At 41.9% G+C, this 13346-nt stretch overlaps 1 protein-coding gene across 3 annotated transcripts in view; it reads right to left on the bottom strand.

Moving 5' to 3' along the window:
- PPARGC1A (PPARG coactivator 1 alpha) overlaps nt 1-13346 on the bottom strand; it is a 361945-nt gene that overhangs the window by 62982 nt on the left and 285617 nt on the right. Inside the window, exon 1 of one of the 3 annotated variants that reach the window (XM_014885151.2) lies at nt 4733-4919. The exons of the other annotated variants lie outside the window; for them this stretch is intronic. Coding sequence (XP_014740637.2) covers nt 4733-4780 — 48 coding nt within the window. The 5' untranslated portion in view covers nt 4781-4919. Of the gene's footprint in view, nt 1-4732; nt 4920-13346 lie in introns of those variants that run through there. 3 annotated transcript variants of the gene reach the window in all.

Here is a 13346-nt window from a genome sequence, read left to right on the forward strand (position 1 = left end):
ATTCTCTCTTCAGAGTGAACCAGTGCAGGTAGAAGTTGCAGATGAATACCTCTGGGCAAGGTCTGTCACGTATTTCCTGATACATTCAGGTTAAAGAGGCACAGCCTGTTACAGCCTTCAGCCCTGGAGGCTAGCTCAAGCTGGAGTCAGTCACACTTTCACTTCTACAGAGCCTTACTGCAATCCTTACAGCCACTCATGATGGTGGCTACCATACGGGCATAAAAAAAGTATGGGTTTGCAAGGCTGCAGTGTTCTTTTCCCGGCACACAAACCACAGCCACCCAGTTTTCCATAAGGGTCCTGGCAACCAAAGTATGGCTTGAAATATCCCTATATTCTCTCAGTGATGGGCACAGTTAGCTCATGCAGCCTTTCACCTGCTTGATGTGAACACATCTATTGTCCTAGCCGGTTTCCTAAACATCCCCAGAGAGAAGCTGTACTCAGAGAACCTAATGGATTTTCCTCTTCTAGCAGCCTCTGATTCAGTAATCCTAAAAGAGGGTCTGTGAAACATTTTGGTTGAGGCAGTAAACAAAGTCTAGTCTGCAGGAATCCTCTTCAGCAGTGCAAAATGTTTTTGTCTGCACAACTTAGGAAGAGAGTGAGGATAAACAAAAACAAACCCAGAGTAAGTGTCCTTTTACATGGCAGTATGAAGCTAGATAGGGTATTGACTGACCTACTACGGAAGAAAAAATTAATAACATACATCCACTTCAACACAGCAATTAAAATGTTAGAGTATCCACCAAAATCATTTCCTAATTATAGAAAACACGTAGTAACAGTTTGGCAAATAGCTGAGTCCCATATGTCAATGCTGCTCAATTAAGCAATTCCTACTGCACTGTACTGTGTATCCTTGTAAGTCATCTCTGAACATCTACGTCGATACGGGCACACTGCAAAGCACATGTGGAACAGCAGAGGCACCAGGCACTGAATGGTTAAAAGCCATCTAAAGTCAACTGAGTCTAAGGGCATCTACCCTGAGTATTTCTAGCACTGTGTTAAGGATGGCCAACAGCAGGACCTCCTCAATTCCTGTCAGTTGACCGGGTGGTTTTGAATGATTTCCCAACTTCTGTTTGGACTGAAGTCAATGGAGAAAGCGTCACTTTCTGAAGGCAGATGTCTGTAGGGCACTAACAGTGTCCATGGATGTGAATTGCTCAATATTGGTTATGTCACTCTAGCAAGGACCGCCTTTTACAACAGTGCAGGCCAGAGCTGCTGAAGGTGCATTTCATTGAGGTTTTTGTCCCTGGAATCTCAGTGCGTCTGCAGTGCACGGGCTGGATGCAGCAGCGCAGCCGTGAGCAAAGATTTTGTCTGTTGGCACAAAGACTCAGTGCAGCTGGTGTGAGCTATAATTTACCAGACAACTTCTACATCTACCAGGACACTACAAGATAATCACAGAGTAGGCCAAGGGGCAAGGAAGCTGAGAGGCTGCAAAACGAAGCTCCAAAATAGCAGTTGTTTTTCTTCCTATTATTTAAGGGGCTGTAGAACTATAAAAAGTAGAAGTGAAAATCCCACTTAAGTAATTTTAACTTTTTTTAAAATCTGGACTTTTTACCATTATTTTAAGCGGAAGACAACAAAAAAAAAAAAAAAAAAAAAACCTCAAGAGTTTTCTCTTTAGTGCAAGACACAACCTTCTGGCAGCAATCTTATAATACAGAGATGACCTTTTTTGATGCTTGGCCGAAATCTCTGATCTCATTAAAGGATAATCTAGTTTTTGACTGAAAAGGTAGATTCTCAGCATCATTCTCAGGTTTGCGTTCTGGAGGTCAGTAGCTTATAACTGATGCCATAGACTTCTAAAGTATCCTGCTGATCTGTTACTGCTTTCATTTATAAAAATAGGTTCACCCTGTGAACCACCTACTTAAACATGTTTACTTTTGTAAGCTGCATTTTTAAGTTCCTACAGTGGGCTTTTGAAGCAACATAAACAATGGTATTAAAAAGAAATCCTGCTTATTGCAGCTTTCATTTACCTATAGTGACTGCAATGTCACTTAAAAACTAACTGCTGAAATGAAGTATATATGCCTTGCCAATGTTGACATGATAATAAAATCAATGTTTCTGAATATGACATTATGCTTCTGAGCACACAGAGCACATTAATCTGAGACACATTAGCAGCAAGTGTTCCTGTTATTAATTTATATTTGGCCTTTGGATGATGCCAGATTTAACACTCCCAGTCCTAAAACTGTCCTCATCTGACACGCTGATATTTGCTGTTTGCCTATACATCTGTAACAGGTGCACCTGCATTGCTACCACACATTTTACTGTCTTCCCACTGCTATTTGATATGATAGTTATTCCATAACTATAGGTCTAATTTTACAGTAACATTAAGGAGGATAAAGCAGTCACTAAACACAAAAGGCTAATTACTGTGCGTTATTTCACTCCAACAGACCTTTCTTCTCTTAGTTCAGGCGCAAACAGTAAATTAGCTTAACTGCACTGATAGTAATGAATCATTATAATTAAGTATAATTCTCCATTAACCTTTTGGCTTTTTTTGTGCCTTTGAAGGTAAATTAAAAAAAAAAATAAATAAAAAAAAAGAAAAAAAAAGACTGGACTTGTGCCATATTAATTATATTAATGAAAATATAATCTTTGTTTTATTTTTAACAAGTTTTTCAAAGTGCCAAGGGGATGAACTCAGGAAAGAGACTTGACAAAATGTGTGTCATGTGGATTCTCTCTATCAATCTTTGCAACCTTACTGTACATCACCTTCATTAAGCTGTGAAGCACTGGGGACGCTGATCAGCTACAGTGATGCAGGCCTTTATTAAACAACACGCCGTCCTGTCATTATGTGAGCGAGAATATAATACATTTTATATTGACAGCAAATATTAATGATTCAAAAAATGAAAGCTGCCTCCAGTACTTGCTGCCTGCATTATTTTAGCTCAGTAAAGGTGATCCCCCGAGCCAACGCAGCATGCAGACGCTAGTGTTGCTACAGGAAGTGCAATGCAGGAGCACATTGGCAAAATCCTACCCACAGTTAATCCATCCACCACACAATTAATATCAAGATCAAACTCTTTTTTTGCTTTTTTTTTTCCTCCTTGCACTATGAAAAAGTAATTGACATAAATTATCTATTCTGTTACGAGCTTGAAATTACTGCAGAAACTCTAGTGATTAAAATAAATCTTCAGTATTTCCATATAAGCTGGTTCCTCAATCAGTTCCTAGCAGCATTAAGAATAATACATGATGGAAAAATGAAGCTATGGCAGCTGAGACCCATGCTACAAGACAGACAACAACCCACAGGATACTCCAGCTACTCAAAAACAATTAGGACTTTGGAGCCAGAAAGTCATCCACTTACTGCCTTGACTCATAATAGCTACAGGACATATGAATTATCCATATCTATTCCACTTTACTAAGAAATCAAAACAAGATAAGACCAATTACAATATGCAAACAGAAATCTGCGGATACAATGGCAAGCTGCAAATATTTAAAACATGACAAAATTACTTGAGAATCCACACACATGCTCTGCCAGATAGGAAAAATTTACTGGAGAACATGGAAACGGTTCACTTTAGGTGGGTAGCTCTTTACAGCATTAACATCTTGTTTAAAAAGCATTGCCTGTAACCTGTTTTTCCCTCCCCCATTGCCCAAGGGAAGCATTTTAAGCACTTATTCCAAGCCCGAATCCAGAGGATTAGTTCCTTTGAGCAGGTCTGTATTCGGGATTCCTCTCCATGGGGTCCAAAGAAAGTTTGCCTCGCTTCGCAAGTTGCCCAAACTTTCAGGTAATGCTCCATTTTGCTGAATGCAAACATGCAGAAATCCTCAAACCTCATATTATACTCCAGAGATTACCACGGGGCCGCTTGCCTTTTTTTATTTTTTCCTTTATGAATTGTAGCCAGCAGAAGCTGTGGATTTGATGTATTGCCGTCTATTTTTACACAAGCAGCAGCAGCAGCGGCAGCAGCAGCAGTTCACACAGTCCTGCATAAACTCTATTTTCATGGTTCATCCTGTTGTCTGTGCTGTACTGTGGGATTTAACCATTCCTTGGACTACTCAGATTGAGTGTGAACCCTGCTCTACGGGGCATTAGCTACAGCGTCTGTATGCCAATACCACAAGTAGCAGGGAAATGTCTCCTTCCAGAAATCTCTTTTAAAAGCATCTAAAGCCAAACAACAGGGTATTCATTCCTGCGTGCGTGCTTGTATTCTGCAGCTGATAAACAAGGAAAAAGCCTTCGACAGAGCACCGTGAAATAAGGAATTAAAATACGAAGCCATGAGTTAATTATAACTTTCTTTTTTTTTTTAAAGAAATATTAGTCTTATTCTAAATAAACATGGCATTTTTCCAACCAGGCCACTAAACGCCACTGGAAACGCCACTTCAGACACCGATTCATATCAATATCTTAGAGCATAAATATTGCATATGACGGGAAAGCAAGCCAGAGGCACATGAAAATAGTTTCCAACTGCAGGAGATACTATACTGATGACAGGAGCTCAGCTTTGATTTGCTCAAGGCATCGCAGAGTAACCTTAAAATAGCAAACTTACTGGAGTTAAGATAAGATAGGGACTTGTTTGCAAAGTGCGCTGCCTCGGCCGTCCTGCCGGTGCCTGCCGAGCCCGCGGCGCCGGCAGCTGCCGGCACCCCACGGCCGCGCACTGCTCACCTCGAGATCACTCCATACAGAGTCCTGGTTGCACATGTCCCACGCCATCCAGCTGCGGAGCGACGGCAGGAAAGCTGGCAAACTACAGTCCAGAGGCAGGCAGGCAGGCAGCAGACACTCATGCAGGCAACGAGACCCTCTCTGAGAGTGAACCGAAGGCACCTGTCTTACTACTGTTCCCCGTCACATGACAAAGCTATTAAAAAGTAGGCTGGGCTGTCACTCATCCAGCCTTCTGGAGCCGCTGCTCCAGCCCGTGACGTCAGCCAGGGGCAGACCCAGCCTGAAGTGAAGTAAATCTTTGCAAAACCCGCTCAGACCTCTGCGGCCGCGGCAACACGCTGCGATTCAAAGCAGATTTCCACGCCACACCCCCGGAACGCTAGCACGGCTCCTATCCCTCCCCGTCTCTTTTAATTTCTTAGCTGGCTTTCTTTGTCTTCCCCCCACACCCCAGCACACAATAGGCAGAGCTGTGCTAATAATAAAGAAAAAGTGGAGTGTCTCGCAGCCGAGCCACAGCCTGCGTGCTCTGAGCAGCCCGAGCACCTTTCCCGTGCCCGCACCGCTTCCCTGCCGCCGCTCTCTTTGGAGAGGCTCTCCCAGAGTTCGGCGAAAGTTACACCTCCGCCCAGCATGTTTTTGCACTCGGGGATTTCGCATCTCCCCAAGTATTTTGGTTAGGTTATGGCTTCTCATAGACAATTGCAACTCAAGTTAGGTTTTCCACGGCAAATATATCGGCAACCCCGCCCCCCACACACCCTTCCCACCCCAAGCATTTCTCTGAAATGCACTCAGCATCTATAAAAAACGTTCCTACAGTTATCTCACCTGCTCCGAGGGGAAGCCTGATCCTGCTCCCAGATGCATTACAGTACTTAGAGCTGCTCTTGAAGCACTCCCGTGTCTCGGTGCGTTCCCCAAGAACCCGCGGCTGTTCAAGGAGCTGCCTGGGTCCTGCCCACGCCGCCGTGACCCCCGCCCGCCTCTGCAGCTGCCTCAGGACACGCTGCTGCACCCTCCCGACCCCAGCCCGCTGCTCGTTCATTGACAACAAATCAATTTTAAAATCTCCTGTCGTGTGACAATCCAGACACGCTGTTAACACCTGTCTCCCCGTCAAAGCCTTTCCCAGACAATAGGGGCTGCTGCAGGTGCAACTGGTTTATGATGCCCCTTAGCATTGCGTACGCAACAAATTCCATGTACCAAGCTCAACTGCAAATTGTTGTCCGGAACAGGGAAAGAAAACCCAAAAATAAAGGTCTTATTTAACTATCCCCACCTGCCTGGTCATTTTCTTAAGCTGCTGTTCTTTTAATGATCTGGGTGCAAAAATTCTCGTGGAATGTAAATGCCGGCTCCCTTGTGCTGGGCTACCAGTGAAAGTTACAAAACTATAGCTTATCATCCTCCATGTCATGAAATATTCATTTTCATTGTTATTTGCAAACTTGAGTATTCTAAAGACTAAATGAATTCAATTATTATACAAGGCTATGGCAATTTTGCTGAGAGGAAAAAAAATAAATAAGAAATACAATTCTTGAAATAGCCTTTTTCCCACAGACACTGGAACCTTCAGAAATGGTAGGTCTCAGATATATTCTTAGCTTATTTGGGATTCCTTGTAATTCATTATTGCCAGTCCTGATAAAATGTACACTTTTCCAAGCTTGTGCTTAAGTTGCAAATCACATCACACTGTCATATTTTCATCAAGCATTGATGACAAAAATGGCATTATTTTTACTTTACTTAATTAATAAAAACACAGCAAATTACCAAATAACTACAGAAAGCCTTTCCTACAAATAATAAAATTAATGGTATTGCTTTGCTCTCACGACAAAAAGCCCCTCATTTCCTACCCAATTATATGCTGATTTAATGATAAAACTGCAGTAAATTATTAAGATCTGTGGCAAAGGTGAGTACCTCTACCCCCTGAACAGTCAACTGTGAAATAATACTGGGCACCTGCCTGCCTGGAGTGGAGTCGGTTCTTATTAATTATTATCTGTGGATCCATGGTTGGTGGAATATTCTCCTTCAATACCTATTTATAATTGTGTTCATTGACTGTGCCGAATCCATCTTCTGGGGTTTTTTTAAGTTTCATTCACACCTTTTATAGAAATGTATTTACACTGGAACATTTCATATTGCTGTTTTGGATATTTTGACCTGCTCATGTTGTTTCTATTTTCTACATTTCCACTTCAATGCTTTCCCTTCAAATTAGCAAGTTAACTGATAAATATAAACTGTGACCTTAGTGGTGCTCTCACCATACAAGCTTTAGAGATAGAAGAAATTTTCTAGTGCACTATAGACAGAGCAACCAAAAGTAATAATTAGAGAGCCTCCAGGGCTTTTCTATGGCCCTGTCCATATTATAGCTTGAACTTTGCCAGCAGTTCCAGCGTTACCTGGAAGAGATGCCAAGCAAAACTCCAACTACAAAACACAGAGATTTCAACAAGGGCTCCACATTGCTTGGGAAGAATTTTATTTATTTTTAACTGAAGTGTCTAACCCCAGCTATAGTATAAATTTACCCGCTAGGATCTTTTTTTCCCATGTTTTAATGTGGGTTTTGAGCATAGTGCCCCAAGGAAAAGAAAAGCAAGGAAGACAGCTGCAGTGGTGGTGTAGTTTGAAAACGATGCAGCCTCCACATATGCAAATGAAGGCTGTGAAACCCAGCCAGCACCTAAGCTGCTTCCTCAAAGGAAACCTTGTCTTCTGAACATTCCCTAGAAGCTTTAGCAATGCTCTTCCCTCTGTTTTGACAACACTAAAGAATTGCACAAACATCTTTTGTGGGGCAATATCTGAGCACATACACACACAATATTTGGTTCCATAACAAACACATACAAAGAAAACCCTCCTTCAGCTGACAAAGTCTACGGGTCCGTTTGACATAATCTGCCCTGTTGAAATGTCCTTTATCAGACCACCTCTTCAGTCACTGCATTTCCTCTGTTTTCAGGTTAGTCTGTACCAGCTCTCAGTAATTCCCAGATTTTGCCTTTTCTTCTTTAAGGGCTGTGATTAAAGAAAGTTCTGGTAAGCCTTCCAACAACATTTGGGCACCAATTCCCAAGTCCTGATACATTTCTAACAGGACTGGAAGGTACAGCTGCCTGTAACAACAGGAAATACAAATCAAAGACCAAAGCATTCAAGCCCTCTGTCCTTGACTTTTTCCTGGATTCAGCAATCATTTTATCTCTTTCTCCTCCTCTTTTACCCATATTTTCTATCTATGGGTCAGATTTTTATTCCCTGTAGGTTTCTCAAAAAAGCTACTGATTTTGGAGACCTCATGACCAAAACCTAGCCCCATCATTATGGCAATGAGGAAAAAATATTTTCTTTCCTGGCCCCCAAGATTATGTACTTGCTGATTTTCAGCAAAGTTTGCTACTTTCCCAGTGGAGTAAGGACAAACAAACTTATACATAAAAATAGTGCTGGAGTTTCAGACAGATGAGGTTTGAAAATCAGTTCTCACATCCATTCAACCCTCTCTGCTCAACCCTTCAAGAGTGAATGGCCTCACAGCAAAAGATCAGCCAGTGCTGTATATAAAAGAGTAAACTACACTCCAAAGGTGTGTTAGCATGAATGGTATTCTATATAAAGTATATGTACCCCATTATTTTTTTATTTAAAATCTTCCTTCTGTGCATCTTTACTCTTATTTTTTGCACAGTCCTGTATTTGTTCTCCCGTCCATTCTCTCTGTTCCACTTCTATCCTATTTGTTTGCTCTTTTTTCCCTTTCTCATCTTCTTTTCCTTGTTTTTCCAGTTCATTCTACCCAGAATACACCCTCAATAGCCTAAGCCAGTGAATCAAACTCCTTGAACTTCTGGGTTCATTGGTGCAGTAATTCTACGATGGAATAAAGCCATCTGCTCCCTCTAGTTTTGTTAGGGCAGTTATGATTGGAGATTTTTTAAACAGTGAAACCCAGGATAGTGCTCTGTACCAGCTCTCTGAAAGACTCAAGGGCCAAGTTAATTCCTGGCCCAGCTCTGGGTCACAGGCTGCTGTATATTCGAGAGTCCAAAATAACTTTCTCCGAACAGCAGTGCGTTACTGACATTACTGACACCAGGCTCAATTTTGCCACATCTGCCTCCACAGACTGAGGGCTCAAATAAACAGCACTGAATGCCAGGGGAAATCACTTGCTTGTTCATGTGCAACTGGACCTGACTATGACTATTTACTATCGGTGCAGATTACCTGATTATCAGCGTTAACCGGGCTTGCAGACATGCGACTCTTTGTAACTGGGTGCTTGTAGAAAAACCTTCCAGGATTGTTCAAGTGAAGCAGAAGGATCACAGGTACCCACTACAAGAAATATTATAATTTGTCTTATACCTCCCTGATCATCACCCTCTTTATAAGCGTTTCACTTACTTGTTACTATAAACAAGAGCACTAACCCACTCCAGCTGATATATTAAAAAATATATTTTTCACTTGTATCCCTCTAGTATTTGGAGCATTCTCTAGAACCCTCATTTGCTATGATTTGCAGGAAAATCTAGCTTGTCAGGCTTGCTAAAAGGAATATGAACAATGTCTTTCACTTGGGTGTTACTGTTTTATAGAAGGACTGATCTGTAATAGAGTATCTACCTTTAAATTTATGACCTCTATATGTTTGAGAAACAGAGCCATGTAAACACATCCTTTTCCTGGTGAGGCTGTGGTGCTGTCTGAGCAGAGACACCCAGGCAAGCCAAGGAGACAGATTCCAGTTTTGCACTGTCTTGCAGGTTGGCAGAGCAGGCAGGACCACATCAAAATCGCAGACCATTGCAGATCTTCATCATCTCTCCTTTACTCACCTCACTGCTGATATTTCCTTGGAACAAAAGAAGTCATAAAGTTCTTATTATCCTCTTACCCTTCCACACATTCAAGTCCCTGGGAAGAGACCAAAACCTGCTCATATCTGATATTATCAGACGCAAGGAACTGGTTTCTGACATTCCTGTTCAGGGATCTGGAACATCTGCCCCTACTCAGAAGTGTGCCCCTCCTCTCCCACTCCCAGCCTTGCTGGGATGCTCACGCCTTTCTGGTGACAGGCAATTGTCTTCTCCAGCTTCAGCCACACAGGGCAGAACATGGGGAAGCTTCAGGAACACACCTTGTGTTCAGAGCTCTGCAGAAAGGTCTGGAACACCCCACCCAGACCTTTCTCATTTCAAATATTACCATCTACCTTGCACCCTTTCCCCTGAGCACCTAGAGAATTACCCTAGAGCTCTTCTTCCCTGACTTGTTTTTCCTGGCTTTTTTTGAGAGGGATCTGAAGAGGATGATCCCATGAACAGCCACCATGGATTTGTTATCTTAGGGTACAGAAAAGATCCCCTGGTGCAATCATAAGGAAGTTCGTGGGAGCCATCAGCCTTCAAAGCTACCAGCCTCCACTGAGGTGGCCACCCAGCTGTCACATTGTATTTGGGGTTTGCTTTGCCATCTGGCCATTTAGTCACCCAGACAGGGCCTCCCAGCCTGGAGGGGAGCTGTGCTGCCCTGGCTGCCACAGCAGTGCAGAGAGGTTAGCGTGTTCTACCACACCGAGCCTTGCAGTAGCTAGAGGAAGGAAAAAATCTCTCATTTCCATAACATAGGCTATGTCCTCTCTAAAATGGCTGGTAAGGCAACTGCAGTGGAGCACACACAAGGCTGCAGCACAGAACTGGAGAGAACAGTAACCTTTAAATACTCTAAAATCAAATCGTGTTTTACACAAAACCGCTGTGGTAAAGTCGATGTGAATGAAGCACCTTTGAGTGAAGGAACAGAGGGAAAGGCAGTGGACAGTTTTAGTGCCTCCTAGCAATTCTTTTTAATAAACTAGAGATGACAGACAGCCTTACCAACACATCTCTCATCTTCAAATACGACTTTCTTCAGACAGAGCTCAGTGGAACTGAGTCAGCCTTTTTTCTTGGGCCTAGCTCTTGGCATTTTTCATATTAAAACAAAGTATAATGCAGAAATAATTCCGTACTCTAGTAATCTGATGGAATTTTAGTAACACAGGCCACAGATTTTCTCTGCAACAATTTAGGCAAACAAAATAAAATGAAGATATCACACAAAACACCTAGTGTGTGTCGGTTTTTTAAATACGCTTATAGATCAAGTTGCACTTTATAGGGTTATGCCTGCCTGTGGAAGGGTGTGAGTGGAAACTCCTGACAGTGGAGAACATAGCTCCACTCATGCAGCAGCCAGCACTCACTGCTTGGCCTCTGCAGCTCCCAGGCTGCAGCAAAGGTCCCCTTCCCCAGCTCCCCACAGTCCCTGCACCCCGTTTTCCTGAGTCAGCCAAGGACAAGCCAAGCAGAGATGGGATAACCTCACTCCAACAGCCAACAGTCTCATGCAGACAAGGCTTCTGAAGGAACAGCTTTGCCTGACCTCTTAACTAGTAGTTCCTGCCAGCCAAAATTGAGCCCTGGAGTTATTTTTAGCCAGAACCCTTCATGAATTGCAGTTAACTCACAATATGCAAACTAGTGACTAGTGCTAGAGGAATCCCTATGGGTTTTGTGGTTCCACTCCCTGCTGAAAAGTCCAATTATTCATTTTTCTTGGAGCTGCAATATTAATCTAAAAAAGTTGCACGAATGGCAAGAGATGTCATCCTCCCCGCATCCCCAGTTCAGATAACTGAAATAAAGGAAGATAAGCATTTAGCCCAGGGCTTATTAGCTATACAAAGCATAGCTGTAAACCTTTAGAGGCTGACCCTCCTCTAGCGATGCTTTTGACGAGAAATTTGTCAGTACTTTCACCTCTGACTCAGGGCCAAACATGCTAGAGCAGAGATGGAATGGGAGATTTAGCCACAGAAAGGTATGGGTGAGTTACTATTTTATTTCAATTTTATTTTATTCTATCCAAATCACTTGCCTCAATACCTGTATGAGAAAATGCAGTAGAGTAAAAGAGAGGGTTAAAGTAGCTGGAAGGGGTGACTGCTCTAAATCCTTTGGAAGGGAATGGAAATCTTTAAATGGATTTAGGCAGGCTTTGAATCAGACCTTATCACAGAAGGTGGGACCAGGACAGTTCAAAGCAGAAACTCCTCCACCTTTTTTTTTCTTTTTTTTTTTTTTTTCTTTTTTTTTTTTTTTTTCTTTTTTTTAAATTTGCATACTATTCAGGCGTCCCCAGCTTTTCCCTGTGAATACAACAGGAATAAAGCACACAGATTGCATCAGCTATCACCATTTTAGACATCTTTGCTCCCAAGAAATTTAGTATTTGCTGAACATCTTTACCCTGGGACACTGATTATATACTACTTTGTAAGTGGGTACCAGGAAGACTCATGCATCCTCCCCAAAAGAGCTATAACTGTACTTTCATTACTTCATGGCTATCAACAAATAAGGTAAGTTTGCTACTTTTGTGTTTGTCCCTAATGGATCTCTACTATTGTAAAATTCCCCAACAATCTGGCTCAATTAAACACTATTTGTTGTTTCTGCTCCTTTGAACTCCACACGTGGAAGTGCAAGTCAGGGCAATGGATTTAACCAAAGGCATTGAAAGGACTGTGTAGGATTCACACTGAATCAGAGACTTCATCAGAGTGCACCTTTCCCTTTTGCCCATTGTAGCTTCCTTCCTTCTCCCTGAGGAACAAAGAACCAAGTAAAAATAGGAAACTGTCAGAATGGAAGATTATTTTAATTTCTGTTGCAAGATGCTATGTAAAAAAAAAACTCTGAAAAAACCAGCAAACCAAAGAGCACTTCATCATAATATTATTACCAATTTATTAAAGCAAGATTGCATAGACTGGAGAAATGAGTGTGACACATCCCTGGGGGTTTTCTGGAGGTAGACCTCCAGCTGTTTCATTCTCACATGCACTCCGGTTTACAGGGACATGGGAAAATATTTGCACTTCAGTTCAAAGCAACACAATTTTATTTTGTTTGCAGGTTTTCTTTAAGGAAGGGTAGAAGCATGCACAGCAAGCTGGAGATGCACACTTTGGGAGATAGGGCTACCATCTTCCAGGGAGAGTAGGGGAAAACACATGGTGGTTGTTAATTTATATCCTGGACAATGCTATAAATCGAAGCATTGCTGACAATTCCTGCCCAGTAAACATGCTCAATTTCATCTCCTGTAAAAAGGCGAGCAGGCACTAAATAGCAACACATTTTGATTTTCATTTAGCCACTTTAATGATAGGTGATGCTAGTGGAAAAGATCATTTATTTTCAGATTTATTTTATACGAGATAAAAGGCCTTGGCAATTTTTTAAAATTCATTTACACAAGTGAATAAATCTTCCCAAACAATAAGTAGGAAAGTCATATTTCTTTAACTTTGCTAAAATCTGAAAATGCTGATCTTAGAGTGAAATAGACAGCACTGGCATTTTAATCAAGAACATAAAGACTCCTCTTCTAAATAAGAAGCACAGCTATACTTCAGGAAAAAAAAATCTCTGATTCAGAGGACAGCCTTTTTTAATGTATTTTGTCAAAAATCTCTGATAAATCAGGAGAGTGCAATTTTTATGTCCTCTTCATTTTTAGA

Source organism: Sturnus vulgaris, chromosome 4 (assembly GCF_052056855.1).
Source record: "Sturnus vulgaris isolate bStuVul1 chromosome 4, bStuVul1.hap1, whole genome shotgun sequence".
NCBI lineage: Eukaryota > Metazoa > Chordata > Aves > Passeriformes > Sturnidae > Sturnus > Sturnus vulgaris.